The 14,536-nt window shown below is 42.1% G+C and overlaps 1 protein-coding gene across 2 annotated transcripts; it reads right to left on the minus strand.

Moving 5' to 3' along the window:
- Positions 1–86: 86 nt before the first annotated feature.
- ACAT1 (acetyl-CoA acetyltransferase 1) lies at positions 87–14,284 on the minus strand. 2 transcript variants are annotated; one of them, XM_084200879.1, is made up of 12 exons: positions 14,163–14,284; positions 12,242–12,289; positions 9,621–9,738; positions 8,627–8,722; positions 7,392–7,492; positions 5,511–5,654; positions 3,513–3,663; positions 2,888–2,983; positions 2,084–2,197; positions 1,667–1,731; positions 865–1,022; positions 87–451 (listed from the first exon to the last, which is right to left on the minus strand). In XM_084200879.1, the coding sequence occupies exons 1-12, from the start codon at positions 14,220–14,222 to the stop codon at positions 331–333; spliced, it is 1,272 nt and encodes a 423-aa protein (XP_084057005.1). In that variant the 5' UTR covers positions 14,223–14,284; the 3' UTR covers positions 87–330. The 2 variants fall into 2 exon arrangements, with proteins under 2 accessions (XP_084057005.1, XP_084057004.1); XM_084200878.1 differs by having other exon boundaries at positions 14,142–14,245.
- Positions 14,285–14,536: the final 252 nt, after the last annotated feature.

Raw genomic sequence — 14,536 nt, forward strand, 5'->3', positions numbered from 1 at the left:
CCATTTCCAGTAGCAGCACTCTGTGAGTTACCAAGAGAACTCCTTTTCAAGGGCCTTTAAGAAATGATATATGAGTGACAGAGGGAGCCATAGTGAACATTCTTTATTGTCAGAAGTCAAGCCAAAATTAAAATTTGACATTGCTTACTTGTACTGTATAAAAACTTGAACTGGTAAAGCAATGAAAGGCCAGTTGTCTGGATCAGTAATCATTGATGCTTTAGGAAATTTTAGAATACCAGTTACAGAATTCATCCACTGATTGATAAATAAGATGTAACAGCTACCACTCAGAGAGCTTTTAAGGCTGTGTTTCTGATGCTGCTTGGGCTACAGCTTCTGTATCAGCATTGCAGAAGCACCTCCTCCTCCATTGCAGATTCCTGCAAGACCATATTGTCCTGGTTTCAAAGCATGCGCCATATGAACGACAATTCTTGCTCCAGACATTCTAGATAACAGAAAAACAAAAGAACATAGTTTAAAGGAAATTCTTAATTTGACCTACACAGGGGCATTGGCAGAATATAGTACCAACAAAAAAACTGAAACAATCCTTTTGTCTGCAGTTCTGTGCAGTACAAATTAAGTACTCAAGCTAGAGAGGAAGAAACACAAAGATTCTTAAATGTTTGTGTATGTATCGCTAAAGTTTCTTTGGGAAAAAGAAATCACCTCTATGTCAGCCTTTATATTACAGAGTTCCTCTACATGCAGCGAAGCTCTTTCAAAGAAGGGAACAGATCTCCCACAACCAAATCAATAATAAGGATTAAATTCAAACATACTCTTACTTGCTTAAAACTCATTTACCTAAAAGACAATGCCTCTGTGCAGAGAAAACCCAGAGCTTATTTTGCTTACCCTATTGGATGTCCAAGAGAGACAGCTCCTCCATTAATGTTTACTTTTTGTGGATCAATGTCCAGCATTTTAATATTGGCCAGCACCACAACACTGAATGCTTCGTTAATTTCCCACATTGCAATGTCTTCTTTTTTCAGGCCTGTCTCATTTAGAATCTAGAAATAATACAAATTAGTTACTACTATGAAAAAATTAGGAAACTAATTAAAGAAATAATAGGTCTATTTTGAAGTCAGTGACTCAGGCTCCCCATAATCTGATTCACAAATTCGCATTTAGGAACCTCTTTGTCAGATGGGAAAAAGCAAAACTGAGGGACTGAACCACAAACTTGAGTTTTCACCAAAGAAGGAATGGAGAGCAGCCCATGCTAAGGATGCATTTCCATCACACAACACTAAGACTGCTGCTGCAGTAAGTCCATTTAAAATCACTCCTCCAGTACTGCCTCATACCATACACTTCTCTTCAGTTCCTTTTAGAACAATTCTACCCATGTACAATCATACTTATTTTGCCTTTTGGCCATACAAGCTGCAAAACTTCAAAGGTGTAAACATGTCAGAAGTTGCTAAAACCAGTATAGAACAATACTCTCTTTCAAAATAGGTGTGAGAAATTTTTTAACTCTGAAGATCTGCAGTGTAGCCTTGGCCCTCTGTGAAACATCTGTTCTTTGTATTTATGACATCATTAAAATTTCAGTCCTAATTCAAGAAGACTCACTGAGAGGGGATGAACTAACAGTGGAACGCTAGGGAAGCTTGTTTTTGCAAAACCCACTCTGTTTTATTCTTACCTTAGGAACAGCATACGCAGGTGCAATTGGAAAGTCAATAGGATCAACAGCAGCATCTGCAAAAGCTGAAAAAAGAGAAACGATCGGAAAAGGTGTTTGAAGACCTCGTGTTTTCACCATACATTATTTTCTTTGCAAGCAGCAAACACTGCCAAGATAGAGAAATTCTGAATACCATGGTCTATGAAACAAGTGCATCTAAAATGTAGTGCCCAAAGTAAGCCACACAATATTTTCAGATTTTTATTATTATATATAATGGTCAAAAGTCTGCTGGTGTAACACTTGAAATTTCAAGGACTGTGCTGGGAAGATGGCAGCCATAATGTCAGGTAACCAGCCAAACAGGACTCCCAGTCTGAGAGCACACTATTGGAGTATTTTCCAGGACTTTCCTAGAGGTAAGGAAGATCATACCTACTATCCGTGCCAAAGGTTTGACTTTCAGTCTCTTGGCTGCCTCTGTAGTCATCAGCACCAAAGCAGCTGCTCCATCATTCAGAGTACTGGCATTAGCAGCTGTAACTGTTCCTAGAGAAGGTAAAACATTCCTTAGGCAGAGGTGAAAGCGATATGCAAAACAGCTCATGTATATCCTGTTAAGGATTGTTTCTCCCTGAGTTCATTGAACATAAAGTCTCAATCATTTGGTGAAACCTTTGCATTCAGTTAACTAAAAATGAGTTGGTTTTTGGTGTCTGTTTGATGAAACAAATGCAGCCAGAGGTACTTGTATCCTTATCCTGGTGCCAGTTTAGATCGTGCCTTCCATGGCAGCTGCACTGCTGGCATTGTCACAGAATTCCAGCTCAGGAGGGGTTGTGAATGAGGGGCAGTTTTGACTTAGCCAGGAAGGTTTATCAATTACAGATTTGGGAAGCAATGGCAACTCTGTAAAGCCACTGCAGCTGCACAGCAACGGGAGTTTACACTTGGCAGAGACCAAAACCAACAGTGAAACTGAAACCCACCTATCACTCTTTCACTCTTTTTGAGGTAAATGTCCCAAACAGAGGTGTTCACTGGTTTAAGGTTCTTGGACCATCTTTTAATCCAAGCCAGTTCATGCTGTTGTGCAGCATGTTTCTTTATCTCAGCAGACATTTAAAAATAAAGGGGCTGTTGTTGAGCATTCTTGCTCTTGTGAACAGTACTCTCCGCCCTGACAAAGCATCCTTGCACTCGGCAGAAAATTAGAGCAGTTCTGTTAACAATACTTACCATTTTCTTTTTGGAAAACAGCTTTCAGCTTTGGAACTTTACTGAAATCAACACGTTTGTATTCTTCATCTTCTTTCACTTCTGTATCTGGCTTCCCTGAAATTCAGATTTGGTTTAGTATTTTGTAGAACAATTGACTAAATACTGCCTTATTTATATAACTTTTTTCAGTAAAAAAGTGCAAATGCATGTAAAATGTACATCAAAAAATGAGCTTTCATAAACTGAAAGAAAAAGTTATTCCTTAATCAAGTTTATTTACACTAAATCCGTTTATATGCCCCAGTGGCTGAACAAAAAGGACAAAGAGCCTATCTTTAATGTAAATTAAAACAAATAGATACAAATAGATGTCCTTAAGCCATGACTAAATTCAATAGCTAACCTCCACTTAGACCAAAAAAAGAAAAAAGATACAGTGTGCAACGTTAAAGAAAAACTGAAAACCAAAAACCTCACTGACTGCTGTTGACCAGGAAGTCTGCCTAACAGAAAATTCTTAGGTGATCAAAATTAACGTTCCTGAGATTCACATGTTTAAACAATAAAATTTGCACTGAACACTGACAACATCACAGCTTTCTAAAAGAAACAAACTTCATCTCATCACACCTTTCCACAATACCTTTTTTTGAAATAGTGACAGGAACTATTTCATTTTTCAGTACTCCTGAGTCCCAGGCTGTTTTGCTCTTGGTGTAAGAGCCTATGGCATAAGTGTCTTGCTCCTCTCTGGAAATAGTGAACTTCTTGGCAGTGTTCTCAGCACAGTTGCCCTTGGAGAAAAACAGGCCTGTTAGGTTTGGTGTTCCTGAAGATGCAAAGCTCAACTACAACTGAAAAAACCTCAACCAGCAGATTTCCAGAACTGAATGTGACTAATATTTGGTGTCCATTTCTGATTTACACAGTCATGAACAAATAGCAACTTGTGGTTTTGAAATATAATCGTCAGATTTAGCAAATGTTTTCTGGATCCAGATTATCAAAGCCATAAAGGAACCTTCCTTATAAGGCTTTTTTTTTTCCAGTTAAACTGCACACAAAAGTAAGTTTAAAGTGCTTAGGACTGACATCTTCAGAGACTGAAGATCATTGTTCAGCCACAGAACCACATGATCACATCATTTTCCTAGTGTTTTCACTCCATTATTACCCTGCCTATTCCAAAGATTACAAGAAGAGGCCAACACACAGGGCCTTTAGAATCTCTAAAAAACTCTACAACTCAGAATCTCTAAAACTGTAGAAATAAAAGTATGTATCCCTTTTTTCTAATATCTGGAGTGAAATAAGTAGAATCAAACAACCAAATCATTTTTTATATAGACAAATCATGATTGTAATTATATACTCACAATTCATTACCATCACTGTCTAAATATCCAGTGACAAAATTAAAAAAAAAAAATCATTTAGTCAACTGGAAAGATTTGCCCTTGAAGAGGTTTTGTTCCACCTCTCATTTCATCAGAAAACTCAATGAATCAACACAAAACCCTTTAGTATTGTGTCCCTCCAGTTCTTCAAATAAACACATTCACTTCTATGTAATGAATGAAATCAAAGTCTTCAAACCTCAAAGCACCAGCAACTTGGGCTATTGCCAAAACACAGACAAGAGTAAGTTCCCAAAGCCATCCTATGGACTTTCTTGTATGCTCTCACACAGACTGCCAAGGCTTTCTAAACAATCTACATCTGCTATAAGACAGACAAAAGGTTCCAACATACTGTCCCAATCTATTAAAACTTGTGTGTTATAACCAACTGCTAGAATTTTTCCTCACATGAGGGAGCTATCAAAGCCACCCTCTAGATTCCTATAAAATCCTCACATTCAAAATCCATTTTAGCTGAAATGTGGGAATGAGTTTCAACATTCCCACATAGCCTAAGCACTAGAGTACAAAAAGAATAAATCATACACAAGTGAGGTCTGTACCAAATCTATGGATCAAAGTAAATATTCTTCATGACATTTTCCTATATCCCAGCAAGAACACCAGCCGATCAATCAATAATGCCCTACAGCTGTGAATTACCACTGGGTAAAGGTCAGAAATATTAATAAGCTGAAAGTAGCCATTCTCTTTTAAAACTTTTCTTCCCTGGTGATTGTTCTTGACTGTCTTTGCATCAGTTGTTTTCCAAACCCATCCTAAGTTTGCCCTTGTTTGTCCAATTTAAGTTACCCTGATGAGTAAGCACACCAGCTGACTCAAACCTTCCCACAGGAGATATGAGATATGTACTCTGGGGGAGGGAAAAACATGAGCCTGCTGGATCCTTCAGAGCAGATATCCTCACAGACACCAAGCAACTTGATTGCTCCCTCCCTCAGATGGAGCAACAGCAACCCATCAGTAGCAGAATTAATTTTTCTCTTAATCCTTGCTTTAGGCTATTCAGCCTACAGAGACAGGTAATTGCTAACACACAAACTGCTGAGCTATTTTGGTCTTCTGTCCAGTCCCTCCATTACAACTGGATATGGAAGACTTTCCTCCTCATTTCCAGGCTTGCTGGATGAAGCAGTTTCATAACAGCTACAAGCAAGCTTTTCAGATCTGCATCAGGTCTATCTATGGTTGACACATGAACACTCTGCAGGAATATCTACCATATGGATATGGTTGTAAGCATCTGTCAGCCCATCTTTTACTATCAGGTCTTCCAGCTTTACTCCTCCATAAGGTGTTGCCCCTCTGTTCATCGTGTAGGGAACATTGGACATGCTCTCCATTCCACCAGCAACCATGACATCCTGCCCAAAGGAAACCAGATGAAATTAATAATCATGCAGTGTGTTCTCCATGACTTCTTGTAGGAACAGTATCAGTAAAAGCTTAAGCATGGGCACTTCATATTTCTGAAAGTCTTAGAGAAGGAGATAAAAATAACACCCTTTAAGCATTTAAAAAGCAAACAGGAACAACTGAAGATAGGTAATGCACCCTGTCAGAAACATGATATGAAGTAATAAAGAAAAAAAGAAGGCTGGAGACAAAACTATAGAAAAGACAGATAGATTGGAAAGGCAGTGGAGATATGGAAGAAGCAGCAGACTAGAGGAACAAGAAGCCCTGGCATTTAAATTCCATTAAGTGAAAGGCCTGGAGAGAGAGCCAATACAATTGTTTATATAATGGTGTACACTGACTCAAGCCACTGGGAACCATCACCGACTGTCATACCACAGATACCTCACAGCCCACAGCCAGGAAAAACAAACCAATACCAATCCCCCCATAATTAATAGCTCTAAGAGACTAATAACTGGCTGAGTCTGATTTTGCTGAGACTGGCAGCACAGCTTGTCTGATTAATTCAGCTGAAAATTCCAGTTCTATTCAGAGCTCATGGCATACATCTGTCAAACCAACCAAAGGCACAACCACTCTCATGAAGTCATTGGATATAAATGACTAAATCCAAATGTAGCTGTTTACAAAGACATGCTGGGCCTGGTTCAAAGTCTGGTGACAAGATTTCCATCAACTTCAGCAGGCCCCAGACAAAGTGCTCTTTTCTGCAGGGCAAGGCCAAAGCAATAAAGCAGTTGCTTAACTCCAGTTACACTGTGATTTCCACAAAAGGGACATCAAAATTTAAACACTTTACTTTTGTTCTAAACACACACACAAAAGCATTCCTCACTTATGAGCCACTTAATTTTAAAGCCAAAAATATATATAATTGAACTGATTATACTTTCACTTCAGAGAACCAAAGATGCTGCCAAAATGCTTTGGGTGTGGGATAAAAAACAAAACTGAAATGTCTTTCTTCACATTCACACTTCTCCCACATTCTTTGCTGCACAGCATTTAATGGCTTACTGAAAATGATGTATTCTCCTATCCTCCCATCAAGTGACAATTTTTTTCCCATTGTATAGAAAATCTTGTAAGAAAGTTGACAGAGATGAGCAATTCTCCTTCATCAAGCTCTGTAATGAAAAAGCTTATTCACCAACAATAAATTCTGCTTCTTCTAAAACAATAAATAAGCCTGAAAGATCTTTCGTGTTCTTGGAAACAACATTGCTCGAACATTTAAATTTATTTAAATGTTAACACTGTTTGAAAGTCAACTCACCAAAAACTAAGTACATAAAAATTTCTTCCCTTTTCAAAACTGAAAGTTTGAAAATTCCCTTAATTATATTTTGGGGGCCAGACTGGCAGGTGGGGTGGGGGTAGAGAAGTAGAAAGATGAGATAAATACCCCCCAAACAATCCACCTTGTTTCTTCAGCTCTAAAAACACATCTGAATTTTCCAACTATAGTATTTACTTGCTTTTCTGTTTTGAACTCAAATATACTTAAACAACTATAAAATTGGGGTTGCATAAACAAAACAAAACAAGCCTTTGCTAATTAGCTTTATTATCCCAAGCCAAAACACAATCCCAAATCAAAGGGCACAGCTATTGGTAGGACAGGATCTACAACATTAACTGTGTGGTTTTTTCCATAGAACAGCATAAAATCCACATACCTGACTCCCACACATCAGACTTTGAGCTGCCATCATGATTGATTTCATTCCTGAAGCACAGACTTTATTGACAGTTGTGGTAGGAGTGGCGATTGGCAGACCTGAGTCAAAGAAGTTTGTACAGCTGTTATTTGGAGGGTAGACTTCAGTATTTTAGTGGTGTTTCAGCAATATTTCATATAGCACTAATTTTTATCTAAGCCCAGGATGTCCAGCTTGCACTGTTTAGCCTGCCAAGGCAATTTATCTACACTTATCCACAGCTACCATCCTTCTTGGAAGCCCCTGTTGTTTCTCCCCTTCCAACAACTGACTTGTGATAAGGAGAAAGGCAAGGAAATGGAAGATCAAGGAAGGGACTCCAGAACTGGTCCTGGTCCAAAACCCTGATTCCTGCCTCTAAGAAGCATCCAAGGCTGAAAAAGCATAAACAAGCTGCAGAATTTAGCAACCCCAGGCAAGGCTGGGCAGGGCTCTGAGCACCCTGGTCTAATGGAAGGTGTTCTTGCCCACAGCACCGGGGTTAGAATGAGATCTTTAAGGTCCCTTCCAACTCAAGGCACTATATAATTCTGTGAATGAAAAGAGCCATATTTATCACTTTGCCTAATATGGTAATAGTTTTTTCTTCAAAAATGTACAACAGATCCAAGAAAGTACATAGTTCCTCCCTGACCTACAGGCTTGCCTAGAAACATGCTAAGGTATGGAATCCCACTCCCACAGAAGAAGGGAGAAGAAAATAATTTCTGCACCCCAATAACTTTCATGTTACAGCTAACATACGGTGAATCCTTCCAGTGTCAGCTCCAGACTCCACAGGAAGATGAGCTGTCCATACTCATGAGCTGAAAGAAACTCACTGGCTCTTTATCCAGTAAGAATTAAGAATAACGATACACTTATGTGTATCATTATAAAGATACACATAAGTGTATCATTATTCTTATAATCTTCATTATAAAGGTCTTATAATAAAGATGCAGAGCAGCATCCATCATTAATGAAAAGGATTGTGGAATTACCAGCTGGCCTCCAGTCCTGCAAACACTGTAGGCAATAACATCCCACTTGCATGAGTGCAATGTGCACCCTTCACCCATCACAGGGCAAAAAGCATCCACGGACTGTCCTGACAAAGGACTGCCCACAACTCTGCTTTAACTCACAGCCCAAGAGATTCCAGCTACATAAAGACAGAAAACATTCAACCCCAGCAGCAAGAGAAGGAATACCTGCACCCAAAACTGCTTGTCTGGCTGGAGCTTGTCCTTGTCCAGCCTGCAGGACATTGCCCATATAGGCCTCTTTCACTTCTTCTGCAGGGATTCCTGAAAAACAAAATTGTTTTGATACAGGATCCTTTTGACAAAGGTTTGCATTGAAGTTTTCTATCAAAGACTAATGAAATTTGCTACATCCAATCCATGCGCTAACAGAACCCAGGCCCCTGTGGGTGCATTCCAGATCTCTACCCTCATATTAATGGAGTATGGCGAACTGGTGATCCCCCCAGAAGATAATTCCCCTGTCCACCTACAGAACAAGCTGCAGTTATTTCACTGAAGTCCACATTTCCAAGTCTCACTAATCACCTGAGAAGTTCAATTTTCATGGATAGTTAAATGCACAAAACATTTTTTTTGTGCTAGAATTATGTCTAAAGATAGTTTTGTTTGTTTAGCAGGGGCAAGCCAAGGCCACAGCAAGCTGCCACCACAGAGAAGAGGTCTGCTCTCCTGTTGCATCTCTTGCAACAGCCCTGGTGTCTAAGGTCTTGTAGTATTAACCCTCCTCTTCCCTAAAAAACTTTTTTCCTAGATTGAATGCATCAAAAGGCTGACAAGGCTGTCCTTCAAATACATGCACCCATATAAAAACCAGGCAGGGAAAGGAATGGCCACTGGTCTCAGCAGGAAGCAGCCTTTGCATCAGCTCCCATGTGCCATAAAAACCCATCCCAACAAACCAAATACCATGTTCAATCACATTTGGACTAGCACAGACACCTCTAGGCTACATTCTGCTCCTAGAAGCAGCACTTAATTCAGATTGAACCAAAGCCTGACAGTCAACTTTACTTAAATGGCTTTTATGGAGAGACTTAAAAATGCCACAGGAGCAAAAAAATCCAGGACATTGCAGGTTTTTTTTCATTACCAAGCCATTGAAAAGACACTGAGCCACTTGAGGTTTTCTTTGTCGCAGGAAAAAAATGTGTATACATACCTGCTCTGGCAATTGCTCCCTTAATTGCAATGGAACCAAGTTTAGTGGCTGGCAGTGAGGAAAGAGATCCTTGGAATGATCCAATAGGTGTCCTTACGGCACTTGCTATCACCACCTCCTAAGTACAGAACGACAGAGTAAAAGTTACAATCTCTCTAACAACTGCACACATATAGCAGTATTTTTAAAATGTATCTACTTTTTATTATTTCATTGATGTCACAGCTTCTCTTTCACCCTGCAAGTGTTTCAGAGCACTAAAATCTGTATTAATGCATGCAGCAGGGAGAGTAAACATAAGGAGATTGGTATGCAGCTGCAGCACTACAACCTTGGGATCCTGGAGTTGTGGTGAGATGGCTCACATGGCTGGAGTGCTGCCATGCAGGGATAAGGGCTCTCCAGGAAGGGCAGGTCAAGAAGACAAGGCAAGGGGGAAGAGGAGAGGCCTTGCACTTTATGGGCCAGAACAGGTGGAGTGCATTGAGCTCAGCCTTGGCATTGATGTTTGCAAGAATCTTGAACATACTGGAGCAAAGGGGGATCAAAGAAAGCTGGCTGATGTTCAAAGATGACCCCCTCTGAAGTCCAGAGCAATCCATTCCAACAAGGAGTAAGTCGGGTAAAAATGCCAGGATGGGTACCAAAACTCACACACAAAAATGAATCACACAAGTGATGGGAATAGGGACTGAGAATCTGGCACACAGTCTGAGCAAGCAGAGATGAGGTCATGAAAGCCACGAATTGAATCTGGCAAGGGATGTCAAAAGCAAAGGAAGGAAGGGCTTCCATGAGCACCTAAGAAGCAAGGAAAATATGGGCCTCCTTGGTGACAAAGGACAAGGCTGAAATACTGAATGCCTGATTTGCCTCAGTCTTCAGTGCTAAGACCAGCCTTCAGGAATCTCAGGCCCCAGAGATTGGGGGAAGGGTGGAGCAGTGAAGATGCACCCTTACTGGAAGAGGAATAAGTCAGGGCAAACTGGGCATACATAAATCCATTGGTCCTGACCAGATGCCCCCATGAGTTCTGTGGGTGACTTTTTGAAATCACTTTCAATAATGTTGGAATGGTGCCCAGCAACTGGAGAAAAGCCAAAGCATTACTCCAATCCTCAAGAAGGGTAAGAAAGAGGACCCAGGGAACTACAGGTCAGTGAGACCCATCTTAATCCCTGGCAAGGTGATGAAACAACTAATCCTAAAAAACATTTACATGAACAAGAAAATCATCAGGAGGCATCAGCATGGATTCATCAAGGGGAAGCCATGCTCAGACAAACTGCCAGCCTTCTACAGTGAAGTGACTGGTCTGGTAGAGGAGGGGAGAGCAGACATTGTCTACCTGGACTACAGTGAGGCTTTCACCACTGTCTCCCATAAAATCCTCATACAGAAACTAATGAACTATGGACTAGCCAAACAGACAGTGAGGGGGATAGAAAAGGGCTGAATGGCCAGTGGTGGTAGAGGTACAAAGTCTGGTTGGAGGCCAGTTAGCAGTGATCAGTACTGGTTCCAGTCCTGTGTAACACCTTCATTAATGAACTGGATGATGGTGCAGTGCACCCTCAGCAGGTTTGCTGGTGAAACCAAACTGGGAGGAGTGGCTGATACACCAGAGGGTTGTACTACCACAGAGAACTTCAATAGCAGCACCTCACCATGAATATGAATACTGCAAGGAAGGGTGCAAAGAAGATAGAGCCAAACTCTTGTCAGTGGTGCACAGTGGGCACCAACTGACACAAAGGAGTTCCCACTGAACATGAGGAAACATTTCTCCACTGGGAGTGTGACTGAATTCTGGCACAGTTTACCCAGAGTGGTTGTGAAGTCTCCACCCCTGGATATATTCAAAAGCCCAGGTGCCAGCAGAACATGTAAGCAGCAGTTTATGACATTCAGCCCTCTGCTAGTAATAAAGACAATTTATTCTTATTTTGCCTCTTAGCTTTAGTGCTACATCCATCCACATGTGCACCTGACAACCCTGTGAGAGCAGCACGAGAACCTGGCACCAAAAAGATGCACATGTCAGACCTCTGGCTGCCCCTGACAGCTGTCAAGAACCAGCAATGATTGCTTCCAGCTGTATTGGTTTCAGTGAAAGTTAACCACAAAGCTTTACAGGGCCTGGTCATGATGGTTTTTCTATTTAGACAGGCAAAGAAAGAAAACACTAGGAAAAAAATAAACAAAGACAAATGATACGTGTTTAAAACTATGAAGGGCTATTACTGTAACCCCTTCATCATGATTGACTTCAGTGACAGTAACAAACTTGTCCTCATCTTTCTTGTTGTAACAGCAAGTTGCAGGATAACACAAATAATTTCAAAGGGATCAGTTGATATCAGCTGTATTTTCCCTTTCTGGGTTGACAGCTACATGAAGCTTACGTCAGCTGACACATTTCTAATTTTGTCCCACACTTAGCCAACTAAAATAAAAATGGCAATCTGACTTATTTCAGATTTTGCATTAAAATGTGGCTTGGGTGCAAGTGATGTTGTCTTTAAGACAGTTTTTTTGGTGATCATTTTCTTTAAAATGTCAGTGATTAACAAACAAATCCAAAATAGGAGTTTATTAGTCAGACAGTGCTTTATACTTACATTTAAAGTACGCTGTGATGCATAGCCACGGCTTGTATACTTCAGAGCCTGAAAACAAGAAAGTTCTCAGAATCTCACATCAAGAAAGCCAATGCCATGATGCTTCGTTCTAAAATGTACCCATTTTCATAGAAGTCATTATTTCAAAAATTAATTATTAAGAAACACTGGAAAATATGAAGAAAATCATAACATGCCTTTGAAAAGAAGTGTAGTCTAGTACAGTCTCACCATAACATCTGTAATAAAATGTTTTCTGAAAAATAAACAAAACTCCTTCAAAAACAAGGCCAAATTCATTTTGTCCAAGTCTGTTATGTACACCTACAGCATATATCTAAGCCAGGGGTGTGTGCTGTTATCTTGAAAAAGTTTACTAGTCCCTCTGTCTGCTTCCCTGGACTTTGTTCATTCATTCCTACCATTAACTCCACTGCCTCTAAACAGTGGAGTTTGCATCTACAACTTCCACTCCCTTGGTATTTTAAGAACAAAAATGAAGATTACATATTCAGAACATCACACCAAGATAAGCTAATAAAACAAAACCAAGAAAAAGGGATTATCTGAGCATTCTAATTCACCAGCCAGTAGCTTCATCTAATTAAGCAGTGTAAAGATATAATTTTGTATCTGTAGGTATTGTTTATATTAACAAAGTGATCTTTCTACTAACGGCTTAAACCACTTTCTTTAGCCATTTCTTGAGACAACATTTCAGCACACTGGAAACTTCTGGCCTTCTATCTGCAATTACTGAATAACACCTAAATAAATACTAATTAAAAACAACCACTTAAGGACACCACAAGAACATCACCCTTTTTATAAACTAGATAATGCCTTCTGGTTGTGTCCCAACACGAAAATTTAGCCTGTTTCTCCTCTTCACCAGCCAGTCTTCAACTAACAAAAGGCTGATTTTTTTTTTTTTTTTACTGTTCTGAATCAGTTGTTTGATTTTAGTTTTGTTTGGAGATTTTTGTCTGGTTTTCTCCCCAGTTCAAGTTATAATAGCCAGCAGGAAGTTTTAAATTAAACTTCTCCCTGAAAAAGAATTATGTCCCTTAGAGGGCTTTAACAGCAGTGCTTCCAAGGGTTAGTGTCAAAAAAACAAAGCCTAACCAAGCCTAGTAAAATAAATACCTATACTACCATAAAAAATCTTACTGCACAAGGCCTGAAATTTAAAGTGGACTAACCAGCCAATTGTTTACCAAGTGCAACTGGCATCTGCTAGGAGTATTCATGCTCTGTCGTGAAGGGAGGAAGGAAGGGAGGAAGGAAGGACCCCCTTCCACACCTGGTAAAATGCCACCTCCAGCTTAGCATATGGTAATTCGGATGCGATCCCCTTGCCCTCCTTTTCTCCCCAGCACAGATCCCCGCCGCCGTGCCGGGTGCCAGCACCTGCACCCAACAGTGCCAGCAGCGCTGCCAGCCACACAGGCTTTGGGTCAGCAGCATCCCACTGCCCAGCTGAGAAACAACTCCCCCGGGTGTAAATTTATATCGTTACACTGCTTAATTAGAGGAATCCAACCCGAGCGCAGGCCGGCCCGGCCGGGACACCCCTACGGCTGCAGCGGTACCGGGCAGGGCTCGGCAGCCGCGGCATTGGCGGCGCTGACAGTGGAAAAAGCCGCGCTCAGGATCGCGGATAAAGGTCCCGCCGGGCTTAGTGCGGGGCCCGGGGCTGCGGGGGCGACAGAGGCCGCCCTTCACCCCCACCCGGCCCAGGACCCGCTCCCTCCGCTCGGCCGCCTCCTGGGCCGGGGCTTCCCACAAGGGTGAGGGGAGGGGGACGCAGCCGCCTCGCTGTAGGGGCGGTGTGACCTTGGCCGAGCCTTTCCGGGCCCAGCGGCGTGGCTGGGGCTGCGTAGGGAAGGAGAAGGTAAACCTGGGCCCGGGGTCGCCTCACCCGCAGCAGCCCCGCTGCCGGCCGCCGCCCGCACAGCATCGCCCCCGCTGCCGCCGCCATGATTCCGCCGGCGCCCCCGTCACCTTCACCGCCGCCGCCGCCGCCGCCGCCCCCGCCTATAGCCGGCGGCGCCCCGCCCCCTGCCCTCTGCCATTGGTCCCGCGGCGCAGGGCGGTGCCACACCCGCCCCTGCCATTGGCTGGCGCTGAAGGCGGGTGGCGGCGTCAGAGGGGCGGGCGCGTGCGGTGCCCGAGGGCCGCTGCTGCCGCGTGCGCGGGACCTCCGCAGCGGGGAGCCCGGTTAGGCTGGCGATCAGGCGGAATTCCTCCAGGGAAAGGCGGATCGGACATCGCAATGGGCTGCCCAGAGAGACG

This window comes from Fringilla coelebs (assembly GCF_963513975.1).
Source record: "Fringilla coelebs genome assembly, chromosome: 2".
Taxonomy (NCBI): Eukaryota; Metazoa; Chordata; class Aves; order Passeriformes; family Fringillidae; genus Fringilla; species Fringilla coelebs.